The sequence below is a fragment of the Bos indicus genome, chromosome 16 (assembly GCF_029378745.1).
Source record: "Bos indicus isolate NIAB-ARS_2022 breed Sahiwal x Tharparkar chromosome 16, NIAB-ARS_B.indTharparkar_mat_pri_1.0, whole genome shotgun sequence".
NCBI lineage: Eukaryota > Metazoa > Chordata > Mammalia > Artiodactyla > Bovidae > Bos > Bos indicus.
This window is the reverse complement of record NC_091775.1, coordinates 28,242,575-28,267,849: the sequence shown is the minus strand read 5'-3', so window position 1 is coordinate 28,267,849 and position 25,275 is coordinate 28,242,575. Positions and strand designations below refer to the sequence as shown.

Genomic DNA, 25,275 nt, shown 5'->3' with positions numbered 1-25,275 from the left:
CTCTTGAGAGTCTCTTGGACAGCAAGGAGATCCAACCAGTCCATCCTGAAGGAAATCAGTCCTGAGTATTTGTTGGAAGGACTGATGCTGAAGCTGAAACTCCAATACTTTGGCCACCTGATGTGGAGAACTGACTCATTGGAAAAGACCCTGATGCTGGGAAAGATTGAAGGCAGGAGGAGAAGAGGATGACAGAGGATGAGATGGTTGGATGGCATCATCGACTCGATGGACATGAGTTTGAGTAAGCTCTGGGAGTTGGTGATGGACAGGGAAGTCCGGTGTGCTGCAGTCTGTGGGGTCACAAAGAGTCGAAAAGGACTGAGGGACTGAACTGAACTGATGCACATACATACATGTTTCTTTAGTTTGGGCTTTTAAAAGATCTTATTGTGTTGTCTTACTTTCATATGTTTTTCTTAAAAAAAATTCTGAATGTCTTTTTCTGTGGGTCGTATATTGTACACTCTTTAAAAGATTTATTTATTTTTGACCGAGAGCAACACTGGATCTCAGTTGCTGCACACAGGCTTTCTCTAGTTGCAGCAAGTGGGAGCTGCTCTCTGGTTGCAGTGCTCAGGCTTCTCATTGCGGTGGTTTCTCTTGTGGTGCATGAGCTCTAGACCACAAGCGCTTCAGTAGTTGCCACTCCCAGCCTCACAACTGGCTCAACAATTGTGTCTCTCAGGCTTCGTTGCTTTGTGGCAAGTGGAATCTTCCTAGACCAGGGATTGAACTGTTGTCCCCTGCATTGCAAGGTGGATTCTTAACCACTGGACCACCAGGGAAGCCCTCATTTTCTTACTCTTGACAGGGAGTTTGTCTTAAAACAATCATACCAGACATTCTAGAAAGGCAGTACTATCCAGTCTGCTCTCAGAAGTTGTGGGTAAATCCCAATAGCTCCTGATGATAACTGGGAAATGTCAGACAATGTAGTTTCAGAAGACAATAATCATATTTTTGAAATCAACCTGTTCTTCCATTTGAATTTTTCATTTTCCATTAAAAAAAAAATTTTAATGAGAATTCATTTTTAAACATTGAAGCATAATTGATTTACAATATTGTTAGTATATTTCAGTTTACAATATTGTTTTGTTATACAACAAAATGATTCAGCTATATATATTTATCAGACTATTTTCCCTTATAAGTTATGACAAGATATTGAATGTAGTTCCCTATGTACATTCTTTTTCTAAAAATATTTATTTATTTATTTGGCTATCCTGGGTCTTAGTTGCGGCACGAAGAATCTTTGATCTTCATTGCAACGTGCAAATTCTTCATTTCGGCAAGTGGGATCTAATTCCCTGACAAGGAAACCTGCATTGGGAGAATGGAGTCTTAGCCACTGGACCACTAGGGAAATCCCCCTTGTGTAAATTGTTGTTGAGTATCTGTTTTATATATAGTAGTATGTGTTAGGAGAAGGCAATGGCACCCCTCTCCAGTGCTCTTGCCTGGAAAATCCCATGGACAGAGAAGCCTGGTAGGCTGCAGTCCATGGGGTCGCTAAGAGTCGGACACGACTGAGCGACTTCACTTTCACTTTTCACTTTCATGCATTGAAGAAGGAAATGGCAACCCACTCCAGTGTTCTTGCCTGGAGAATCCCAGGGACGAGGGAGCCTGCTGGGCTGCCGTCCATGGGGTCGCACAGAGTCGGACACGACTGAAGTGATTTAGCAGCAGCAGCAGTATGTGTTAATCCCATACTCCTAATTTATCCTCCCTCCACTTTACCCTTTGGTAACCACAAATTTGTTTTCTATGCTACAAGTCTGTTTCTGTTTTGTTAATAGATTCATTTGTACTATTTTTTAGAATCCACATGTAAGTGATATAATATTAGTCTTTCTCTTTCTGACTTACTTAGCATGATAATCTCTAGGTCCATCATGTTGCAAATGCAATATTTCATTCTTTTTTTTTTTTTTGGCTGAGTTATATCCCATTGCATATCAATACCACACCTTGTTTATCCATTTATCTGTTGATGGATAATTTGCTTCCATGTCTTGGCTATTGTACATAGTGCTGCTGTGAACTTTGGAGTACATGTATCCTTTTGAATTAGAGCTTTCATCTTTTATGGATATATGTTCAGGAGTGGGCTTGTTGGATCAAATGGTAGCTTTATTTTTAATTTTTTTTAAGGAACCTCCACATTGTTATCCATTGTGACTGTAAAAATTTGCATTCTCACCAACAGTATAGAAAGATTCCCTTTTCTCTACACCCTCTCCAACATTTATTATTTGTAGACTTATTGATGATAGCCATTCTGACTGGTGTGAGGTTATACTTCATTGTAGTTTTGATTTGCAATTCTCTAATAATTAGCAACGTTGAGCATTTTTTCACGTGCCTGTAAAGTCATCTGTATGTCTTCTTTGGAGAAATACCTATTTAGGTCTTCTGCCCATTTTTTTTATTGTGTGTGGTTTGTTTTTTTTAATATTGAGTTGTATGAGCTATTTGTATATTTTGGAAATTAACCACTTGTTGGTCGTATTATTTGCAAATATTTTCTCTCATTCCGTAAGTTGTCTTTTTGTTTTTTTGATGGTTTCCTTTGCTTTTAAGTTTGATTAGGTTTCATTTCTTAATTTTTGTTTTTGTTTATTTGCCTTGGGAGACTGATTTAAGAAAATATTGCTATGATCTGTGTCAGAGGATATTTTGCCTGTGTTCTCTCTAGGAGTTTTATGGTCTTATATTTAGGTCTTTAAACTATTTTTTGGCCACCTCATGCGAAGAGTTGACTCATTGGAAAAGACTCTGATGCTGGGAGGGATTGGGGGCAGGAGGAGAAGGGGACGACAGAGGATGAGATGGCTGGATGGCATCACTGACTCGATGGACGTGAGTCTGAGTGAACTCCGGGAGTTGGTGATGGACAGGGAGGCCTGGTGTGCTGTGATTAATGGGGTCGCCAAGAGTCGGACACGACTGAGCGACTGAACTGAACTGAACTATAGTCACCATGCTGTACATTATATTCCCGTGACATTTCTTTTATAACTGGAAGCCTGTACCTTTTGACTCCCTTCAAATCTTTTGTGTTTTTATAAACAGTAACAACCAGTTAAATAATGCAGTCAAATAGAAAGATACATTTATAACATAAAAAAGGACCTAAAAAGCAAAAAAAGGACCTAAAAGCAAATCTAACAAGAGATGTATAAGATCTTTAAAAGAAAATATTAACATTTTATTGAAAGACATTAAAGACAAATGGTGAAATAGGCTCATAGATTGAAAGACTAAATACAACAAAGATGTCAGTTATTCCCACTCCTACAATTGATCTACAAATTCAATGTAGTTTTATTCAAAATTAGGTTTTGGTGGAACTTGATAAATTTGTATTAAATTTATGTAGAAGAGTAAAAGCGGAGAAGGCAATGGCACCCCACTCCAGTACTCTTGCCTGGAAAATCCTATGGACGGAGGAGCCTGGTAGGCTGCAGTCCATGGGATCGCTAAGAGTCGGTTATGACTGATCGACTTCACTTTCACTTTTCACTTTCATGCATTGGAGAAGGAAATGGCAACCCACTCCAGTGTTCTTGCCTGGAGAATCCCAGGGACGGGGGAGCCTGGTGGGCTGCCATCTATGGGGTCGCACAGAGTCAGACACGACTGAAGTGACTTAGCAGCAGCAGCAGAAGAGTAAAAGGGTCAAGAATAGCCAAAACATATATCTATAAAAGAACAGGTAAGAGAACTTAGTTCACCAGCTGAAAAATTCTTATAAAGCTTTAATATATAGTTTGAAGATAGCATATTAATAATATAGTGTAGTATAATAGATAGCATAGTAATAATTCAGGGATAAATAATATAATAATGAGACAAAATAGAGGGTACAGAAATAAGTTCTATCAGTATATATAATTATAAGATCAGTGAGGAAAAGGAAAGATTTTCAGTAAAAATAGTGCTGGGATAATTGGTTATCAATATGAGAAAACATGAGATTGAACTTATATTTTATACTAAAATTAGTTCAGTGTATCTTATAGACTTAAAAGTGGAAGATTAAGAAGATTTTGAATAGAAGATATTTAGGGAAGTTTAGGAAGTGATTTCTTAAAAGAAGATGCAAAAAGCACAAATCATCAAGAAAACAAATTTTAAAAGTAGACTACTTCATTAACTCTAGAAACTTCATCAGAAGTCATCATGAAGGGCTTCCATGGTGGCTCAGTGGTGAAGAGTCTGCCTGCCAATGCAGGCGATGGGGCTTTGGTTCCTGATCTTTGAAGATCCCACATACCGAGGAGTAGCTAAGCCCACGCCCCACAATTCCTGAGCCTTGTATTCTAAAGCCTGGGAGCTGAAACTACAAAGCCCATGTGCTGCAACCACTGAAGTCCGCATGCCTTAGAGCCCACAACAAGAGAGGCTACTGCAGTGAGAAGCCCGTGCACCACAATTATATAGGAGTCCCTGCAAATCCCATGGACGAAGGAGCCTGGTGGGCTGCAGTCCATGGGGTCGCTAAGAGTCGGACACGACTGAGCGACTTCACTTTCACTTTTCACTTTCATGTATTGGAGAAGGAAATGGCATCCCACTCCAGTGTTCTTGCTTGGAGAATCCCAGGGACAGGGGAAGCCTGGTGGGCTGCCGTCTATGGGGTCGCACAGAGTCGGACACAATTGAAGCGACTTAGCAGCAGCAGCAGCAGCAGCAGCTCACCGCAACTAGAGAAAAGCCTGAACAGCAACGAAGACCCAGTACAGCCGAAAATAAATAATAAACAAAACTATTTTAGAAAAGTCATCGTGAAGAGTGAAAAGACAAACCATAAACTGAGAGATTTCCAACACATACAAATAATAAAGGACTAGTATAAAATATATACTTTAATATATATAAAGAACTCTTAAGAATTAAAAAGAAAAAAAGGAGGGGAGACTATAAGATAAAAAAGTAAAAACTAAGACTTTAACAGAAAAGGAAGCCTTAGTGTTGTCTCAGAGTCTAATCTGGCATGCAGATACCATGTCAAGTATTTACAGCAGAGGGAATTTAACATAGGGCATGAGTTATACCAGTGATGGAGGAGTTGGGAGGCAGAGGGAATAGCGAGGACAATGTGGGAAACTATTCCCATTCCCTCAGCTGGAAGGAGACAGAGGTAGGAGAAAGTGTTCTAGGGCCCCAGAAGGTAATACTACCCAGTGGAAGCTGAAATTGCAGTGAGCATGTCTGGGAGGAGCTCAAGCCACAGTCGCAGCAGGCAAAGCCCAGGGTAGAGAAGGGAGGGGAGAACTCCTTGGCTTCACCCTTCTGCCTTCAAGTGTCCTCCCCTCGGTGTTTCCTATTAACCAAACTCAGCCAGAATCCAGTTGACATGGGAGCCCATGGAGTGAGCCCCTCTACAGTGCACTGCAGGAGAACATGAGGAATGGATCTGAGGGTAGACGGGCATAAACTAACACAAATGACCCAGGATGAAGTGAAAAATGTTCAACCTTATTATATCAATGACATGCAATTAAACTCTACAGGAAGATACCATTTTAGAAGTTCTCACTCCCAGCCAAACAACTACAACTGGTGGATGTTTTAGAGAACAGCAGCTATTTAAAGTCTGTGGAAATTGTCCTAAGGACATACAGCAAATAAAATATTTATTCAAAGGATCTACTAAATTTCAGCAAAAACAGCAAATGTCTACAGCACTTGAATGATGACCTGCTTTTACTCCCGTCAACCCAATCTCAATATAACAGATGCACCTCTCCAGGCAGCTGTGGCCAAGAAGATAAGGTTCCCTATTCCCCAGCTCCCAGTAAAGGGCTATGGTGTCTTCCTAGGAGGGACAGGTTGCCAGCATTTCTCATGCTTCCACCTCAACTGCCTCACCACAGTTCCATGTTGCAAAGGGTAAATTCCAAGAGAAATGAAGCAGGAAGTCAAGAGTATTCATCCACTTGCCATCTCATGGAGTGGGAGCTCTACAAAAGCTGAGGCAGACTGAGAATACTGGGCTCTCAATCATCCTCACATCAACTCGTTTGTATCCCTGGAAAGGGCCTCACATTTAACTGAATCAGATTGTGGAGCAACTTATGCTCGAGGACATTGTCAATAATAACAGAGTTATCAGCCAGCAATTAGAGAAACCTACCAGCTGGGTGTTATACCAAAAGAAGCAGCCAACACATCAGGGAAAGGTATAATCAAAAAGTGCCCTGATGACATCCCTGGTGGAAGAGTGGATAAGAATTCACCCGCCAATGCAGGAAACATGGGTTCGGTCCCTGGTTCGGGAAGATCCCACATGCCGTGGAGCAACGAAGCCCATGCACCACAATTACTGAGCCCATGCTCTAGAGCCCATGCTCTGAAACAAGAGAAACCACAGCAATGCGAAGCCTGTATACCACTACAAGAAAGTAGCCCCTGCTCGCTGCAACTGGAGAAAGCCAACACACAGCAATGAAGACCCAGTGCAGCCAAAAGTGAAAAAAAAAATTTTTTTTAAAGTACCTTGCTAATCACATTCTGAAGGAGATCAGCCCTAGCATTTCTTTGGAAGGAATGATGCTAAAGCTGAAACTCCAGTACTTTGGCCACCTCATGTGAAGAGTTGACTCATTGGAAAAGACTCTGATGCTGGGAGGGATTGGGGGCAGGAGGAGAAGGGGATGACAGAAGATGAGATGGCTGGATGGCATCACTGACTCGATGGACGTGAGTCTGAGTGAACTCTGGGAATTGGTGATGGACAGGGAGGCCTGGCGTGCTGCGATTCATGGGGTTGCAAAGAGTCGGACACGACTGAGCGATTGAACTGAACTGAATCACTGAGTGACTGCAGAACTTCAGGGCAATGCCCCATGGTGAGCAACATTAAGGCCTTCACAATGATAGAGAAATAGGATTTACTAAAATAGTCCAGCCAAGGGACTTCCCTGCGTTCCCAATGTAGGGGACCTGAGTTCCATCCCATCAGGGAATTAGGTCCCACATGCTGTAACTAAGAGTTCGAATGCCACAACTGCAACTAAAATATCCCAAGTGCTGCAGCCAAGACCTGGTGCAGCCAAATAAATTAAACAAAGAAAAAGTCCAACGAATTCACTTAACAAACAGCTACCACAACAAACTCTGAGGGATAGGGGGAGGAGAAATCAGTATTGAGAGCTCCTACAATTATATTACCCAAGCTGTCCATTTTTCAGGGTTAAAAAAAAGAGAGAAGAAGACATGCAAAGAAACAGGAAAGTGAGTATCATCCACACAAGGGGAAAAAGCAAATGACAGAAATTGTCTGTGAGAGGGCCCAGACTGAACAACACTTCACAGCTGTGACAATAAATATGCTTAAACAACTAAAGAAAACTGTGCTTAGAGAGGTAAAGGAAGGTGTGATGAAAATATCTCATCACACAGAGAATATAAATGAAGAGATAGAAATTATAAAAAAGAACTAAAGGGAAAGTCTGAAGTTGAAAAGTTTAAGACCTAAAATGAAAACTGCACTAAAGAGGCTCAACAGTAGATTTCAACTGACAGGAGAAAAATCTGTTGAATTTATAGATAGAGATGATACGACCTGAAGAATAGAGGGGGTTTTTTTGTTTTTAAATGAAGAAAAATGAGCAGAAACAGGGCAAATGCCATGTGAATGTGAAGATAGACATCTACAAGCTGAAGATGGAGTTCTAGAGCAAATCCTTCCATCAGAGCAAAAGGAATCAGCCTTGCCAACAGCTTGATCTCATGGTGTTAGCCTATAGAACTGTGAGATAGTAAATTTCTGTTAAGTTTCCCAGTCAATAAGTTTGCAGTAGAAACTAATACAGGCACCAATCTGTCATCTGCTGCTAATCTCTCCAAAGTGAGTCTGAAAAATGTTTTAGCATAAACTTTGATTCCGCAATACAAGTGAGCTTTCAGTTAAGAAAAGTGTAAAACCTGTACAGGTTGGTCTTTTTCTTTTAATTTGTCTGTGCTGAGTCTTTGTCTTTAGTTGAGCCGGTGGGACCAGGCTCTGACCAGGGATTGAACCTGGGTCCCCTGCATTGCAAGCATGGAGTCCAAACCACCAGATCACCAGGGAGGTCCCTCAGGTTGGTCTTTGAAGTCATGTCTCCATAAGCAAAAATGCTGACCTATGAGGGGTTCATGCACAGAACATACAGAACAGAGTTGCTTGCATCTTCTTTCACCTATGACACTATTTGGAAAATAGGTAAAGTCATACTTTTCTGTAGCAAAACACTTCAGAAGAAGCTACTCTTGTGGCAAAATTGCTGAAGGAGTAGACTGGGGAAAAAATTATTGTATTTCCCAAATGTATTTCTTTCTGTCAACCCTAGAGGTATTGAAGAGACACAGACTGTAAATTATAGTAAAACATCAGCGTGTCAGGAGGCAATCTGTGGGAAAGCCCTGCAAGCATGACTCTTCCTCGCATGCAAGTAGACTTTCACTTGCTTCTGCTGAAGTTGCCAGATGCCTTCACTCCTTGATAGTCTGGTGCCAAGAAAAATACACATGTGTTTTCAGTGTAAGCAGAAATCTGTGTGAAGTCTCTGCTCATCTGCAGACATGGGATCAGAGAGAGGAATTCAAACTTGTGGAACGTGTGATCAATTTTGTGAGAGCCTTCTCAGGCAACAAGTTTAAAAGCATAATCCTAAGTATATTAATGTTGGATACAAATTTGACTTTTCCTTTTGTTTAGGTGTTTTATCAGAAGCTTCAAAACTGTGAATGGGAGGGGGTCAGGTGCTCCATGTCAGTCATGCTCAAAGATGATGCAAACTGCAAAGACTAGAAAGAAATGTCCTGGACTTCAGACTTCTGATAAGAGATACGTCACATGCTCCCCACGTTGTTATATATGAGGAAATTAATGCCTGCTGAGGGTAAATTTTGTTATTATTAGCTTATCACCCCCCACCCAAGTGTCTGTAAGAAGAAGCAAAGAGAATAATCAAGAAAGGTAATAGAGAGGATTCCTTGGGTGGTTCTGTGGTCCAATGCAGGGGTCCAGGTTCAATCCCTGGTCGGGGTAGATTCCACATGCTGCGACTAAAAGACCCTGAGTGATACAACTATGACCCAGCTTAATCCAGTAAATAAATTCTTTAAAAAGTAATAGAAGTTCTTAAATTTCTTTTGAGTGAGTTAGTGGTGGTGGGCTGGGCTTCTCTTCTCTGGTACACGAACCAACCACATGCTCTGCTGAAAAAAAGCATTGTCACTTTATAAATCCTGGCCAAGTGAGGCGGGTTTCATGAAACCATCCCTAGAGCTTGACGTTTGTGTCTGGGGACACACAAGGGCTAGTCCCTGCCTCGGGACTGACAGTACCTAAAGGTTAGAGGTGCTTAGGAGCTGTCTGTGGACAGAAGGTCTCTGCAGGTAGTGGCTTTGCCAGCAGGGAAATCAGGTGAAATGGGTCAGAGTATAACATTTGACAAGGGCTGGATCTGCACCTTCATGGTTGCTGGCATGGCAGAAGAAAACTACCAGTAGTGTGGGACTCTGTCCTTTTAAAAAAACCTGCCTATCACCCCCTCGCCTTCTCCCACCTTCCTCACCCTCCTCTCCTCCAGGTTGCTGCTACTGCTGCTAAGTCGCTTCAGACATGTCCAACTCTGTGCGACCCCAGAGACGGCAGCCCACCAGGTTCCTCCATCCCTGGGATTCTCTAGGCAAGAATAGTGGAGTGGGTTGCCATTTCTTTCTCCAGTGCATGAAAGTGAAAAGTCAAAGTGAAGTCACTCAGTCGTGTCCAACTCTTAGCGACCCCATGGACTGCAGCCTACCAGGCTCCTCTGTCCATGGGATTTTCCAGGCAAGAGTACTGGAGTGGGGTGCCATTGCCTTCCCCCAGGTTAGATGCCAAGAATCCTGCAAGAGGGGGTAGAGGAAAAGCCAGGAAGAAATATCCTCCTCCCTGCCTTTCTCCTCTGTAAACATCTAAGCCCAAATCAGGCCTGACCAGTAGAAAGAGGAAAGAAGCTTTTAGTCTAGTGAAACAATATCATGTTTACCTGGATCAGACTGGAGTTTTAAATACCCAAATAAAGGGAATTAATTTATTAGTGACCAAGAGAAACTGAAAGACTCTGGGCTCTGCCTGAGTCTTCATCTGAGTCAGAATTCAGCAGAACAGTATAAAGGGCAGCTAAGAAGGAAAACATACTATCTACTCCTGTCAGCACTCTTCCACGTCCAGCTCCTCTGAAAGCAGTTGCGCTCTGATGACTCTTGTATCCTCCAGCGTCTCTGGTTGATGAGAAATGAACATCATGACTCAGAATAGGGGCAAAGGGCAAAGACTAGAAAGAAACGTCCCAGACTTCAGATCCCCTGATGCGAGATATGTCACACGTTCCCCATGTTGTTTTATATGAGGAAGCCAATGCCCGGGAAGAGTAAGTGGTGTGTCTTAGCTCACACAGCTTACAAAATGTCAGTAGCTCAGCTGGTAAAGAATCTGCCTGCAACACAGGAGACCCTGGTTCGACTCCTGGAAGATCTACTCCCTTTGATTCCTGGAAGATCTGTTAGGAAGATCTGCTGGAGAAGGGATAGGCTACCCACTCCAGTATTCTTGGTCTTCCCTGGTGGCTCAGCTGGTAAAGAATCCGCCTGCAGTGTGGGAGACCTGGGTTCGACCCCTGGGTTGGGAAGATCCCCTGGAGAAGGGAACGGCTACCCACTCCAGTATTCTGGCCTAGAGAATTCCATGGACTGTATAGTCCATGGGGTCGCAAAGAGTCGGATACGACTGAGTGACTTCCACTTTCACTTTGAAGAAGGAACCAAGGCTCTCTGGCTCCAAATCCCTAATGGAAAAGGGAATGATCTGGAAGGGACTTGCACTGTGAGGAAGGTGGGGCTCAGGACCCTGTCAACACCATGAACCTGTGACAGAACAGTTCACAGGGTGAAGTAGTTGCCAACCATTCCCCTGAGTGGAGGAAGTGGTGTGTAGCTTTTATTCTTTCCGAGTCTGGATTTTGCAGACTGAGTGACTGTTTTGTATATTTGTAATAAATATACAGGGGACTTAGAGCTTTTCAATGCTTTGAATTTTCTAGAAAACAGAGGCTGTTTTCTAGGCTTTTATTGATATAAGGCATGTCCAAAATAAAACCATAAAAGGCTCATGCCTTCCTAAAAATACTATGTTTCTGGTCCGCTGATGCCTGGAGAAGCATTAGAATTGGTACAGACCATTTCAGGGGGGAAAAAAATAGGAAGAAAGAAAAAGAGGAAAGAGTTTTTACATTATTGCCCATAAAATGTAGAGAGCCTGAACATGAACATACAGAAATTATTTCTTCTGGCAGATGTGTAAAGGAGTGTCTTTACTGTTTTTAGCCACAGCACTTCTGACACCAAATGAGAGGCTTTTTTTTTTTTTTCTCCTGACATGAAAGAGGTGGTGTCTTTTCCATCATTTCTTCTTCAACTTGCTGACATGACCTACCGAGAATTAGCATCAGGTTCCACAGATTTAAAGGTTCAGTCCCCTCAGTGGTCCTCCACTTCAGATGTCAATCACAAGTCCTGGGCCTCATGAATGTTTGACCAAGCCCAGCTATAAGTTGGGGGTTCCATAGCCCCTCCTCAGGTTTGATAATTTGCTAGAATAACTCACAGAACTCAGGAAAGTGCTTTACTTTTCTCTTTTTTTTGGCTGGGTCTTCGTTGTGGCTTGTGGGGGTTTCTTCTGTTGCCGAGCATACGCTCTAGAGTACTCAGGCTCTTTCACTGAGATGCTTTCAGCTTAGTTGCTCTGTGGCATGTGGGATCTTAGTTCTCTGACCACGGATTAAGGCTGAAAATTCTAACTCTCTAATCATGCCCTGGCCTTTCTGGTGACAAGGCCCATCCTGAAGCCATCTAGAGCCCTGCCAAGAAACACTTCATTAGAAAAAAAAAATACACAGGATGACTCAAGGAATTCCAAGCCATTTATGAGCTCTAAGTCAGGAACCAAGAATAAAGATCGAGTTTCAGTTCAGTTCAGTTCAGTTCAGTCTCTCAGTCGTGTCCGACTCTTTGCGACCCCATGAACTGCAGCACACTGGGCCTCCCTGTCTATCACCAACTCCCGGAGTTCACCCAAACCCATGTCTATTGAGTCGGTGATGCCATCCAACCATCTTATGCTCTGTCGTCCCCTTCTCCTCCTGCCCTCAATCTTTCCCAGCGTCAGGATCTCTTCAAATGAATCAGCTCTTCACATCAGGTGGCCAAATATTGGAGTTTCAGCTTCAACATTAGTCCTTCCAGTGAACACCCAGGGCTGATCTCCTTTAGAATGGACTGATTGGATCTCCTTGCAGTCCAAGGGACTCTCAAGAGTCTTCTCCAATACCACAGTTCAAAAGCATCAGTTCTTCAGCACTCAGCTTTCTTCACAGTCCAACTCTCACATCCATACATGACCACTGGAAAAACCATAGCCTTGACTAGATGGACTTTTGTTGGCAAAGTAATGTCTCTGCTTTTTAATATACTGTCTAGGTTGGTCATAACTTTCCTTCCAAGGAGTAAGCGTCTTTTAATTTCATGGCTGCAATCACCATCTGCAGTGATTCTGAAGCCCAGAAAAATAAATAGGTTAGGGTTAGCTGCTCTTGCTAAAAAAAGATTCTCCACATCAAACACTTAGAGGGACATATACCCTCCCTCAGTCCTCAAAAGGATGCTATTTACCCATACCTATCAGGCTCAGGAGGTAAAAGTGCTCTAATAATTTTTTAAAAACTTTTTAATATAGCCCTCCTGCCCCAGATTATTTTACGTATGTATGTATGTATTTGGCTGCATTGGGTCTTAATTGTGGCATGCAGGATCTTTATTGGATCATGCAAGATCTTTTCTGCATTTACAATGGAGAAAAGACAATCTCTTTAACAAGTGGTGCTGGGAAAACTGGTAAACTACCTGGAAAAGAATGAAGCTAGAACACTTTCTAATACCATACACAAAAATAAATTCAAATGGATTAAAGATCTAAATGTAAGACCAGAAACTATAAAACTCCTAGAGGAAAACATAGGCAGAACACTCTCTGACATAAATCACAGCAAGATCCTTTATGACCCACCTTCCAGAGTAATGGAAATAAAAGCAAAAATAAACAAATGGGACCTAATTAAACTTAAAAGCTTTTGCACAATGAAAGAAACTATAAGCAAGGTGAAAAGACAGCCTTCAGAATGGAAGAAAATAATAGCAAATGAAGAAACTGACAAAGAATTAATTTCCAAAATATACAAGCAGCTCATACAGCTCAATACCAGAAAAATAAATGACCCAATCAAAAAATGGGCCAAAGGGCTAAACAGACATTTCTCTAAAGAAGACATACAGATGGCTAACAAACACATGAAAAGATGCTCAACATCACTCATTGTCAGAGAAATGCAAATCAAAACCACAATGAGGTACCATCTCACACTAGTCAGAAAGGCTGCTATCAAAAAGTCTACAAACAATAAATGCTGGAGAGGATGTGGAGAAAAGGGAACCCTCTTACACTTTTGGTGGAAATGCAAACTAGTACAGCCACTATGGAGAACAGTGAGGAGATTCCTTAAAACACTGGAAATAGAACTGCCATGTGACCCAGCAATCCCACTGCTGGGCATACACACCAAGGAAACCAGAATTAAAAGAGACAGGTGTACCCCAATGTTCATCGCAGCAGTGTTTACAATAGCCAGGACATGGAAGCAACCTAGATGTCTATCAGCAGACAAATGGATAGGAAAGTTGTGGTACATACACACAATGGACTATTACTTAGCTATTAAAAAGAACGCATTTGAGTTCTAATGAGGTGGATGAAACTGGAGTCTATTATACAGAGTGAAGTAAGTCAGAAAGAAAAACACCAACACAGTATATTAACGCATATATATGGAATTTAGAAAGATGGTAACGATGACCCTATGTGCAAGACAGCAAAAGAGACATGGGAATAAAGAACAGACTTTTGGACTCTGGGGGAGAAGGCAAGGGCAGGATGATTTGAGAGAATAGCATTGAAACATGTATATTATCATATGTGAAATAGATGACCAGTCTAAGTTTGATGCATGAAACGGTGCACTGGGACAGCACAGAGGGATGGGGTGGGGGTTTGGGATGGGGGGACACATCTACACCTGTGGCTGATTCATGTCAACGTATGGCAAAAACCACCACAATATTGTAAACTAATTAGCCTCCAATTAAATAAATTAATTTACAAAACCTTTTTAAATAGCCCTCCTGCCCCAGATTATTTATGTGTCTATGTATATAAGTGTGTATCCTGCCCCAGATTATTTTATGTGTGTATGTATATAAGTGCGTATCCTGCCCCAGATTATTTATGTGTGTATGTATATAAGTACGTATGTGTTTGGCTGCGTTGGGTCTTCGCTGTGGCATGCAGGATCTTTATTCCATCATGCAGGATCTTTCACTGTGGCGTGGGTGCTCTGTAAGTTGTGGCTCTTTGACTTAGTTGCTCTTCGGCATCAAACCCAAAGGCCCCTGTATTAGAGAGTGGATTCTTAGCCACCAGACCACCAGCGAAGTCCCTGCTCTAATAATTTTTGAATGCATTTACTGGTGACATGTTTTGAAATGACTTTGATTATAACAGGAGCTACTCTTCATAGTCAACCAACCTGTTATTTGAAAAACATGTTAAGTCTTGTGCAAAAAACTCTTTCATCATATCATCTTACAGAAAACAATTGATATAAGCAGTAATTCCTTAAAACCACAAACTTTGAGGTTCATAATCTTTGGGAACAGGAGCAGACAATGTACTCAGGCACCATTCCTTTCCCTGGGCTTGCCCTTGAAACTGGTCATCTATGCTGTGTGATCAGATAAGGCGATCAACTAACTTTATATAACCTTTGCTAATTTAAGCTGAGATTTGTCCTACTGATAAACAAAGATATTCTGGAGTGCCTGGTGAGATGAGTCACCACCATTCCCAGTGGCCACTGGCTTATATTTGTCTGTTTTTTTTTTTTTTCCTAGGCAGTTATTTTGTTAAATTATATATTTAAGCCAAAGAATTTCCCCTCCTTCCCTATGTGAACGTCTGACTAAAAGGGGAGCTGCTGTGATTAAAGTTTAAAAGTTGACCAGATGTAGAGACATAAAAAATAATAGAAGTTAACAGAGGCAAAGGAAGAGAAGAATGGGGAGTTATTTTTTAATGAGTACAGGGTTTCTGTCTGGACTGATAAGTGGATAGCAGTGATGGTTGTATAACATTGTGTATATACACAATGCCACTAAATTGTACAGTTAAAGATGGCTAGAATGGTAAATTTTATGTATATTTTATGACAACAAAAGAAATGAATAGGGCCTCAGAGAAATATGGGACACCATAAGCTCATCAACATACATGTACTGGAAATACCAGAAAGGGAGGAGAAGTAGGAAAAAAATTTTTTTTTAAAGCGGAAAACTACCCAAATTTGATGAAAGACAAAGAAATCTAAGCTCAATGGACTCCAAGCAGAGTGAACACAAAGCAAAGAGATCCTGATCCAGGCACATCACAGTAAAAATGCTAAAAGACAAAGAGAAAACTTTGAAAGAGCAAGAGAAAAATCACACAAAAGGAGACCCCAAAGGATTAACAATTGACTCCTCATCAGAAACAATGGGGACCGGAAGGCAGTGGGATAGCATATTCCAAGTGCTGGCTGGGCAAAACACTGTTAAGCGAGAACTAGATCCCAGGGACTTACTTCCCTGGTGGTCCAGTGGTTGAGAATTTGCCTTGCAATGTGAGGGACGTGGTTTTGGTCCCCGGTCAAGGAGTTAAGATCCCACATTGCTGTTGGTCAACTATGCCTGGTGCTGCAACCACTGAGCCCATGCATCACAACTAGAGAGTTCACGCACTGAAATGGAAGGTCCTGAGTGGCGCAACTAACACCCCACGCAGCCAAATACATACCTAAATAAATGAATCAATATTAAATAAAAAAGAAGGTCCCATGCACCACACTAAGGGAACCTGTGGGTCACAGCAAAGATCAAAGACCTTTGCAACTAACACCTGGCCCAGCCAAATAAATAAATATTTAAAAAAAAAAAAAAACACCAACAAACCGGATCCCACATGCAGCAGCTGAAAGTTTGCATGCCACAACTAAAAAGATTATGAATGCCACAACTAAGACCTGGCACAGCCAAATAACAAAAAGTAAATAATATTTTTAAAAAAACTATCTTTCAAAAGTGAAGACATAATGTAGAGGTTTTCAGGTAAACAAAAACTGAGAGAATTGCTGCTCAAAAAGCCACTTGCTAAGAAGTATGGAAAGAAGTGCTTTAGGCTAAGAGCAAACGATCTCAGAATGTAACTGAAGTCCACATGGAAAGATAAATAGCCCCAGTATATGTCAAATAATGATGAAAGACAGCATAAATGCTTATTTGTTTTCCTTGCTCCTCTTAACTAATTTTAAAAGCAATTGTGTGTGTTTGTGTGTGTGTGTGTGTGTATATATACATATTATATATATATGTAAATTGTATTATTGGGCCTATAACATATAAAAATGTAAAATATTTGACAACAGCACAGAAGATATAATGGGAGCAAAGCTGCCTTGGATTAAGGACATGACACCAGATGATAACTCAATTCCACAGAAGCAAAGGAAGAGAACTAGAAATGGTAAATAAGGAGGCTAGTATAGCAAACTTTATATGTACTTTCCTCAGTTTCTTTATAAGGCATAGAATTATATAAAGTAACAATTATAACAGTGTATTTTTGTAATGTATATAGATGTAACATGTTTAACAATAATATTAGGTTGGTGCAAACATAATTGCAGTTTTGGACCATGAATTTTAAATCACTATAACTAGGCTCATTATAACACATCTTTATTACTCAAAATAGGAATCATTACAATCAACACATTTTTGCCAATGAGAAATAAGTTTGTTTATTCCTGTGGCATAAAAATCCATGCATTTTCTTCATCCCAGGGGTTGTGGAAGCGTTTTCCTTGCAAAAAGTTGTCAATATGCTTGAAGAAGTAGTAGTTGGTTGGCGAGAGGGCAGGTGAATATGGCAGATGAGGCAAAACTTCGTAGCGCTATTTGTTCAACTTCTGAAGCGTTGATTGTTGTGAGGTCAGATTTGTTGTGGAGAAGAATTTGGCCCTTTCTGTTGACCAATGCCAGCTGCAGGTGTTGCAGTTTTCAGTATATCTCATTGATTTGTTGAGCATACTTCTCAGATGTAATGGTTTCATTGGGATTCAGAAAGCTGTAGTGGATCAGACCAGAAGCAGACCACCAAACAGTGACCATGACCTTTTTTTAGTGCAAGTTTGGCTTTGGGAAATGCTTTGGAGTTTCTTCTCAGTCCAGCCACTTAGCTGGTCATTGCTGGTTGTCGTATAAAATTCACTTTTTGTTGCATGTCACAATCTGATTGAGAAGTGGTTTGTTGTGGTTGCGTAGAATAAGAGAAGATGACACTTCAAAATGACAATGTTTTTAATTTGTGCTCAGCCACGAGGTACCTATTTATCAAGCTTTCTCGCCTTTCTAATTTGCTTCAACTGCCAAAGAACCCATTGAATGGTCAACTTTGAGTTCTTTGGCAACTTCTGGTGTAGTTTTAAGAGAATCAGCTTCAGTGATGGCTCTCAATTGGTCATTGTCAGCTTCTGATGGCCAGCCACTCTGCTCCTCCTCTTCAAGGCTCTGCACTGTACGTTTGTTAGCAGTTCTTGGGCCAAATGTGTTATTGAAGTTGCAAGTTGTCTCTACTGCTTTATGACCCGTTTTGAATTCAAATAAGAAAATGCCTTGAATTTGCTTTTTGTCTAATATAATTTCCATGGTTTAAAATAAATATAAAATAAACAGCAAGTAATAAATCATTGGTAAAAAAGAGAGATGCACATTAAAATGATGTATAACATAACCACATTTATTTAAGAATGTATTCCAATGTCAAAGGGCAAAGTTCAACAGTGCAAGAACTGCAATTACTTTTGCACCAACTTATCAGCATGAAATGGAGGAAAAAGAAATAGCTATATATTTCTACATCTTACTGGAATTAAATTAGAATAAATTTAAAATATTCTAATTAGTTAAGATGTATATGTTAAGTTCTAGTGCATCTACAAGGAACATAACAAAAACACAGTGAAAAACTTAATGGAATTAAAATTTTACATAAGAAAATATTCATTTAATGCAAAAAGAAGCAATAAAAGAGGAATAGTGTGAAAAAAGAGATGGAACATACAGAAAACAAAAATTAAAAAGCAAACATAAATCCAAGCATACCAATAATAATATTAAATGTGAATGGATTAAACAATCCAATCAAAAGGTAGAGATTGACAGATTAGATTTTTTTTTAAAAAAAGATCCAATTACATGGTGACCACAGGAGACACACTTCAGATTTAGAGATACAAATAATGAAAATAAAAGAGTGAAAAAAGATATGTGTGCAAACAGCAATCATAAGAAAGCTGGACACAATAGACTTAAAAAAATTGTTACTAGAGTTAAAAAGGGACTTTTTTTTATGGGACATATTATAAGGATTGAAAGGTTAATCCATTAGGATATCCATCTAAGAACAGAGCCCCAAAATACATGACGCGAAACTGATAAAATTGAAGGGACAAATAGAAACTCAATAATAATAGCTGATTGAGATGACAATACCCCACTTCCAATAATGGACAGAACAACTACACATATGTTCCACAAGGTAATAGAAGAACTAAAACTTCAAACCCACTTTAAACCTCAAAATCCATAGAACACTCCATGAAAAAACAATAGAATACACATTCTTCTCAAGTGCACAAGAAACATCCTTTAAGATATACCACATTTTAGGCCATAAAGCAAGCCTCAAAATGTTTGTAAGGATTGCAACATGCTAAGTAAGTTTTCTGACCACAATCAAATGAATTAAAGTCAAAAGTAGAAATTTGGGGAATTCACATGTGTTCTGGATATTAATTCCTTATCAGATATATGCTTTGCAAGTATTTATTCCCATTCTGTGGGCTGACTTTTTAAAAAATATTTATTTCTTTGGCTGCGTCTGGTCTCAGTTGTGGCACGCGCAGTCTTCATTGTGTCTTGTGGGATCTTTTGTTGTGGTGCAAAGACTCTCTTGTGGCACGTGGGCTCTGGAGTGTGAGGGCTCAGTAGCTGCGGAGCTCGGGCTTAATTACCCAAGGTATGTGGGATCTTAGTTCCCTGCCCAGGGGTCGAACCGGAGTCCCTGGCATTGCAAGGCAGATTGTTAATTACTGGACCACCAGGGAAGTCCCCAATACTAGCATTTAGACTGATAATTTTTTTTTAATTTTTATTTTATATTGGGGTTTAGTTTTACAATGTTATGTTAGTTTCGGGTGTCCAGCAAAGTGATTCAGTTATCTATCTATTTATATGTATATCCATACATATATCCATTCTTTTTCATATTCTTTTCCCATATAGATTATTACAGAATACTGAGTAGAGTTTCTGTGCTATAGAGTAGGTCCTTGTTGATTGTTATATATGGTAGTGTGTACACATTAATCCCAAATCTTTTTTTAAATTTTTATTTTTATTTTTTTAACACCAGAAACATTTTGTCTTGGGTATGAATGGATACATGTATGTATGGCTGAGTCCCTTTGCTATTCACCTGAGACTATTGTTAATTGGCCATACCCCAATCCCAAACTCTCAATTTATTCCTCCACCTTTCCCTTTTGGTAACCATAAGTTTGTTTGTGAAGTCTGTGATAGACTAGTTCTTTTTTTTTTTTTAATTTTAAAAAGTTTATTTATATTAAAAATAATTATGGATTTTTGGCTGCACTGGGTCTTTGCTGCTTTGTGTGGACTTCTCATTGTGAAGGCTTCTCTTACTGTGCAGCACAAGCCCTGGGCACGAGGGCTTCGGAAGTCGCAGCTCATGAGCTCAGTAGCTGTGGAGTTTTGTTGCTCTGCAGCATGTAGAACCTTCCCGGACCAGGGATTGAACCCATGTCCCCCGCATTAGGCAGGCAGATTCTTATCCACTGCACCACCAGGGAAATACCTTTGAGCCTCTCTAAAAAAGTTATTTTAAAATGTCTGTCTAGTATATCTGCCTTTACGCCTTTTTAAGTTCTGTTGATTTATATTTTCCTCTTTAATGGGCTGTAAGTATAAGCTTACACTTATAAGTATACTTATATCCTGTTTCTTTGTATGCCTTGTGGGCTTTTGTTGTTGCTGAAAACTAGACATTTGAATCTAATAATGCAGTGACCCTGGGAATCAATTTTTTTATATGTTTATTTTGATTGTGGTAGGCTCTCTCTGTGCTGAGGCTCTGGCTGAGGTGTAAACTTAACGTCCTTTCAGTTCTTTATTTGAGCCTTTCCCTCAGCATACCTCGTCACTTTCTAATTTTCTCTGTACATATCGAGGTTGTTAAATCTTAGTCTTTAAAGTGTGGCTTTTAGACAGTAACAGAGAGAAAGACGAAGGAGTGTTGGGGAAAGGAGTGCTGGCTTTTTAAATCTCAGGGCTTCCCTTGTGACTCAGATAGTAAGAATCTGCCTGCAATGCGGGAGACTGGGTTTGATTCCTGGGTTAGGAAGATGCCCTGGAGAAGGAAAATAGCTACCCACTCATACCACTATTCTTGCCTGGAGAATTCCATGGACAGAGGAGCCTGGCGGGCTACAGTCTGCTGCTGCTGCTGCTAAGTCATTTCAGTCGTGTCCGACTCTGTGCGACCCCAGAGATGGCAGCCCACCAGGCTCCCCAGTCCCTGGGATTCTCCAGGCAAGAACACTGGAGTGGAGTGGGTTGCCATTTCCTTCTCCAGTGCATGAAAGTGAAAAGTAAAAGTGAAGTCGCTCAGTCATGTCTGACCCTCAGTGACCCTATGGACTGCAGCCTTCCAGACTCCTCTGTCCATGGGATTTTCCAGGCAAGAGAACTGGAGCGGGGTGCCATTGCCTTCTCCGGGGCTACAGTCTATGGGGCCACAAAGAGTCGGACAAGACTGAGTGACTAACACTTTCGCTTATACTTCAGAAGGCACTTCAGCTGGTTGGGGAGAGGCTTGCAACAATGGAGGGAGGTACCACAGTGGCTTCCCACCATCTTTATCTGCACTCCTGTGATTAGAAGCAGCAATCAGTGATCAGAGCACAGATCGCGACTACGGCAGGGGGGACAGGGCTCCTTTTTGCTCAGCATAGGACCCAGTCTATTGCCCAAATCAATAGATCTCCAGGGTTCTAAAATAATTACATCAGACAGGTTCTGCCAGTGTAATTTTCCTCTAGGTGGGGAGGCAGATTCTTGGTTTCTCCTACTCCTACTCCACTCTTCCCAGAGTCCTTTGGAGTTTTGTACTGACTCTCTCAGGTAGAAAGTATTTTACAGATGATGAAACTGAGCTTCAGAGGTACTAACTACCCAAGCTGGTATTACATAACTCATAACAGGTCTGGCTGGGAATAGGGGCCCACTAATTCTGGTTCCACAGCGTGTATGCTTGACTCTAAGTTGTGTCTTAAGGTGAAGGAAGTTCTGAAGAGGCTCCTCTCTTTATTCTACCAGGTACAGCTCAAGGTCCTCCTTCCTTTTCAGGTCCATCAGCCCAAGGTGGAGAAGGATGAGGGCTGCCAGACTGGTTTCTGTCCCATGGCTCTCAAGGAAGTACTGTTGTTGTTCAGTCACTCAGCTGTGTTTGACTCATTTTGACTTCATGGACTGCAGGACGCCAGGCTTCCCTGTCCTTCACTATCTCCTGGAGTTTGCTCAGATTCATGTCCGTCGAGTCAATGATGCCATCCAACCATCTCATCCTCTGTCATCCCCTTCTCCTGCCCTCAGTCTTTCCCAACATCAGGGTTTTTTTCCCCAATGAGTCAGCTCTTCGCATCAGGTGGCCAAAGTATTGAAGCTTCAGCCTAAGTCCTTCCAATGAATATTCAGGATTGGTTTCTTTTGGATTGACTGGTTTGATCGCCTTTCTGTCTGTCCAAGAGACTCTTGAGAGTCTTCTCCAGCACCACAATTCAAAAGCATCAATTCTTTGGCACTCAGTCTTCTTTATGGTACAACTCTCACATCAGTACATGACTACTGGAAAATCCACAGCTTTGACTATGTGGATCTTTGTTGGCAAAGTGATGGCACTGTGGGGCAGTGCAAAAAGTCCTGTGAAATATTAAAAATATCAAAAGCAAAAGTTTTAAAATATTAAAAATAAACTTCTCCAGGAGGCTAGAAAGGCTGTAATAGCAAATTGTCTTCTGTGGTTAAAAAATATATAATATACATGCTTAAAGTAGGACTTAGAGGAAATACATGTAGCCAATGCAATGTATATTCTATACTTCTATTTCCTTAGTCATATCTGTTGCTCTATATAAACCACTATTTATTTTTAATTACCTGCTTATTATGCGCTGAGCACTGTTAACTCCTTGACATTCATTGCTTTATTATCCTCTTATAAATAAGACAGGGCTTCACTGGTAGCTCAGCTGGTAAAAGAATCCACTTGCAATGCAGGACACCCTGGTTTAATTCCTGGGTGGGGAAGATGCCCTGGAGAAGGGATAAGCTACCTATTCCAGTGTTCTGACTCAGACAGTAAAGAATCCGCCTGCAATGCGGGAAACCTGGATTGGGAAGATCCCCTGGAGGAGGGCGTGGCAACCCACTCCAGTACTCTTGCCTGGAGAATCCCCATGGACAGAGAAGCCTGGCGGGCTACAGAGTCAGACACGACTGAGCAACTAAGCACAGCAGAAGGGAGGCACAAACTGCATTTGCTTTGGGAATGAAAGGCCACTGTTGTGGCAGCACCTAGGGTATAGAACTGGATATCTAAAGAGTTAAGGCGCTTTCTTGAAAGCTTGCTGCAATCCTTCAAAGGAAGAACAAGCATTTGAGGTCCCCTTCCCTTCTTCCCTCACTCCGTCTTCTGTTTAGCCTTGAAGTTTTAGCAGAAGTTTTCCCTGTGTCTTAAGACCGAGAGACACACCTTAGGTCATCCCAGGAGCCAGTATTACTCTTTACACTGCTGCTTCAGATTCCAAGTAGAAACTGACTTTTGTTCAATGCAAAGAACCCAGGGAAAAAGAATCGAAGGAAATGTAAGAGTTGAGGAAATTGAAAGCTCTTTGGTTGAATATTTTTCTATGAACAAAACTGACTGAATTTGGGGGAAGTTCATCCTTGATTTGTACTCCTTTTCCAGTCGTAATTTGGACTTTGTGCTCAAACATCCACATTGTTTTTTCTCCTTACAATTTCCTATAATTTTGCTTTCAGGAAATGACTCACCAATACCAGAGCAACACAAGCAAGTTAAAATATTTTCTGGATGAAAGAATCACCTTTAATGGATCCTGTAAGTGTTGTTTCAGGAATTAACATGAGAAAGGTCATAAATAGAGACATCCTTTTATTTTTAAAGCAACAATACTGGTGAAGTTCTTGGTTTCCCAAAATGTGCTTTCTACACAACTGAACCACCTGAGTACAAAGAATTCCATCCTGATCCGCCCTCCAAAGACGGGGAGATACACAAGTTGTCTTTATTTTTCTAGGTTTCTATGATAGCTTGATGACTAGAATGCAGTGATGGTGCTGGAGTAACTGGTAACACTGCTGTCATCCTCATCTTTCAACTTAAATTCATCTGTGATCTCTTTTCTGAACATCTAAGTTATGAACAAAGTAGGTAAAGTGTCTCTCAAAGAGTGTTTCCAGTCATTTCGTTTTGTTTCTAGTAATTCCTTATCAGTTACATCTTTGTGAAACAGAGGTGAAATTGATTTGCATGGTTTTATTTCATTGAAATTTTGAATATTTAGTTTTGGAGCTGGAAGGAATTTTGAAAAGAGAACTAGTCTTCTTCCCCAGCAGGGCAAGAGAATTGGTATCACTTCTTTCGTATTGATCGGTAGCCAACTTTGTAATAAAGTGACTGTGTTAGTGGCCTCTGACTACATCTATTGCCAGGACTGCCTTATTTAAGATTACGGGTTCTCATAAGTTGGACACGACTAAGCGACTAAGCACACACACACACACACACACACACACACACACACACACACAGAAGCCTTAAAAATATTTTTTACCCATATGCCTAATGTAAATGCATTACCAAAAAACTTCAGGACAAAAGTTGCCTCCTTAGAGCCTAGTCTTTCCATGATTTTAAGCTTTGTATATTACTCTTAACATTAGTGATTCTGGCACAGACTGCTTCTGGTTGATGTATGAAATCTATATATTTATTGAATTTGAAGAATTAATGTAATCTAGAGTCCCAGAGCTCCCAGATATTTTAGAATGTAGCAGAGTGTAGCAGCGGAGAAGGCAATGGCACCCCACTCCAGTACTCTTGCCTGGAAAATCCCATGGACGGAGGAGCCTAGTGGGCTGCAGTCCATGGGGTCGGTAAGAGTCGGACACAACTGAGCAACTTCACTTTCACTTTTCACTTTCATGCATTGGAGAAGGAAATGCCAACCCACTCCAGTGTTCTTGCCTGGAGAATCCCAGGGACGGGGGAGCCTGGTGGGCTGCAGTCTCTAGGGTCGCACAGAGTCGGACACGACTGAAGTGACTTAGCAGCAGCAGAGTGTAGCAGGAATACATAAGCTTAGGAGGCACGGTTCAAATCACACTTAGGTGACATTGTGGCTTTGTTGCTTAACCTGAGTTTAACTTCCTTATAGACAGTAAAACCTGCTTTATAAGGCAGCTGCTGTTTTGTGCTTACCGGCTCAGTCATGTTCAACTCTTTGTGACCCTGTGGACTATAGCCCGCCAGGCTCCTCTGTCCCTGGGAATTCTCCAGGCAAGAATACTAAAGTGGGTTGCCATGCTCTTCTCCAGGATATCTTCCCAACCCAGGGATTGAATCCAGATCTCCCACATCGCAGGCAGATTCTTTACCATCTGAGCCACCAGGGAAGACCAAGAATATTGGAGTGGGTAGCCTATTCCTTCTCCAGGGGATGGATCTTCCCTACCCGGGAATCGAACTGGGGTCTCCTGCATTGCAGGTAGATTCTTTTACCAGCTGAGCTACCAGGGAAGCAGTTACAAAGCAGCTGTGAGGATTAAATTAACAAAATAAACTGCTTTTAAGAGGTGGTAGCTATTAAGGTGGCATTTAGGATGGCTCCGTCATCTTCTGTGTATGAAATACAAAGAAAACAGGTA

At 41.1% G+C, this 25,275-nt stretch overlaps 1 protein-coding gene across 6 annotated transcripts in view; it reads left to right on the top strand.

The window, feature by feature from the left end:
- The window catches only part of NVL (nuclear VCP like), a 179,037-nt gene that overhangs the window by 139,924 nt on the left and 13,838 nt on the right, over positions 1–25,275 (top strand). For 5 of the 6 annotated variants that reach the window (XM_070768020.1, XM_070768027.1, XM_070768028.1 and 2 more), the window contains 2 exons: positions 23,368–23,446; positions 23,646–24,044. In XM_070768020.1, the coding sequence (XP_070624121.1) occupies positions 23,368–23,446; positions 23,646–23,680 (114 nt within the window). In that variant the 3' untranslated portion in view covers positions 23,681–24,044. Of the gene's footprint in view, positions 1–23,367; positions 23,447–23,645; positions 24,045–25,275 lie in introns of those variants that run through there. The other variant, XM_070768021.1, reaches the window with a different exon arrangement.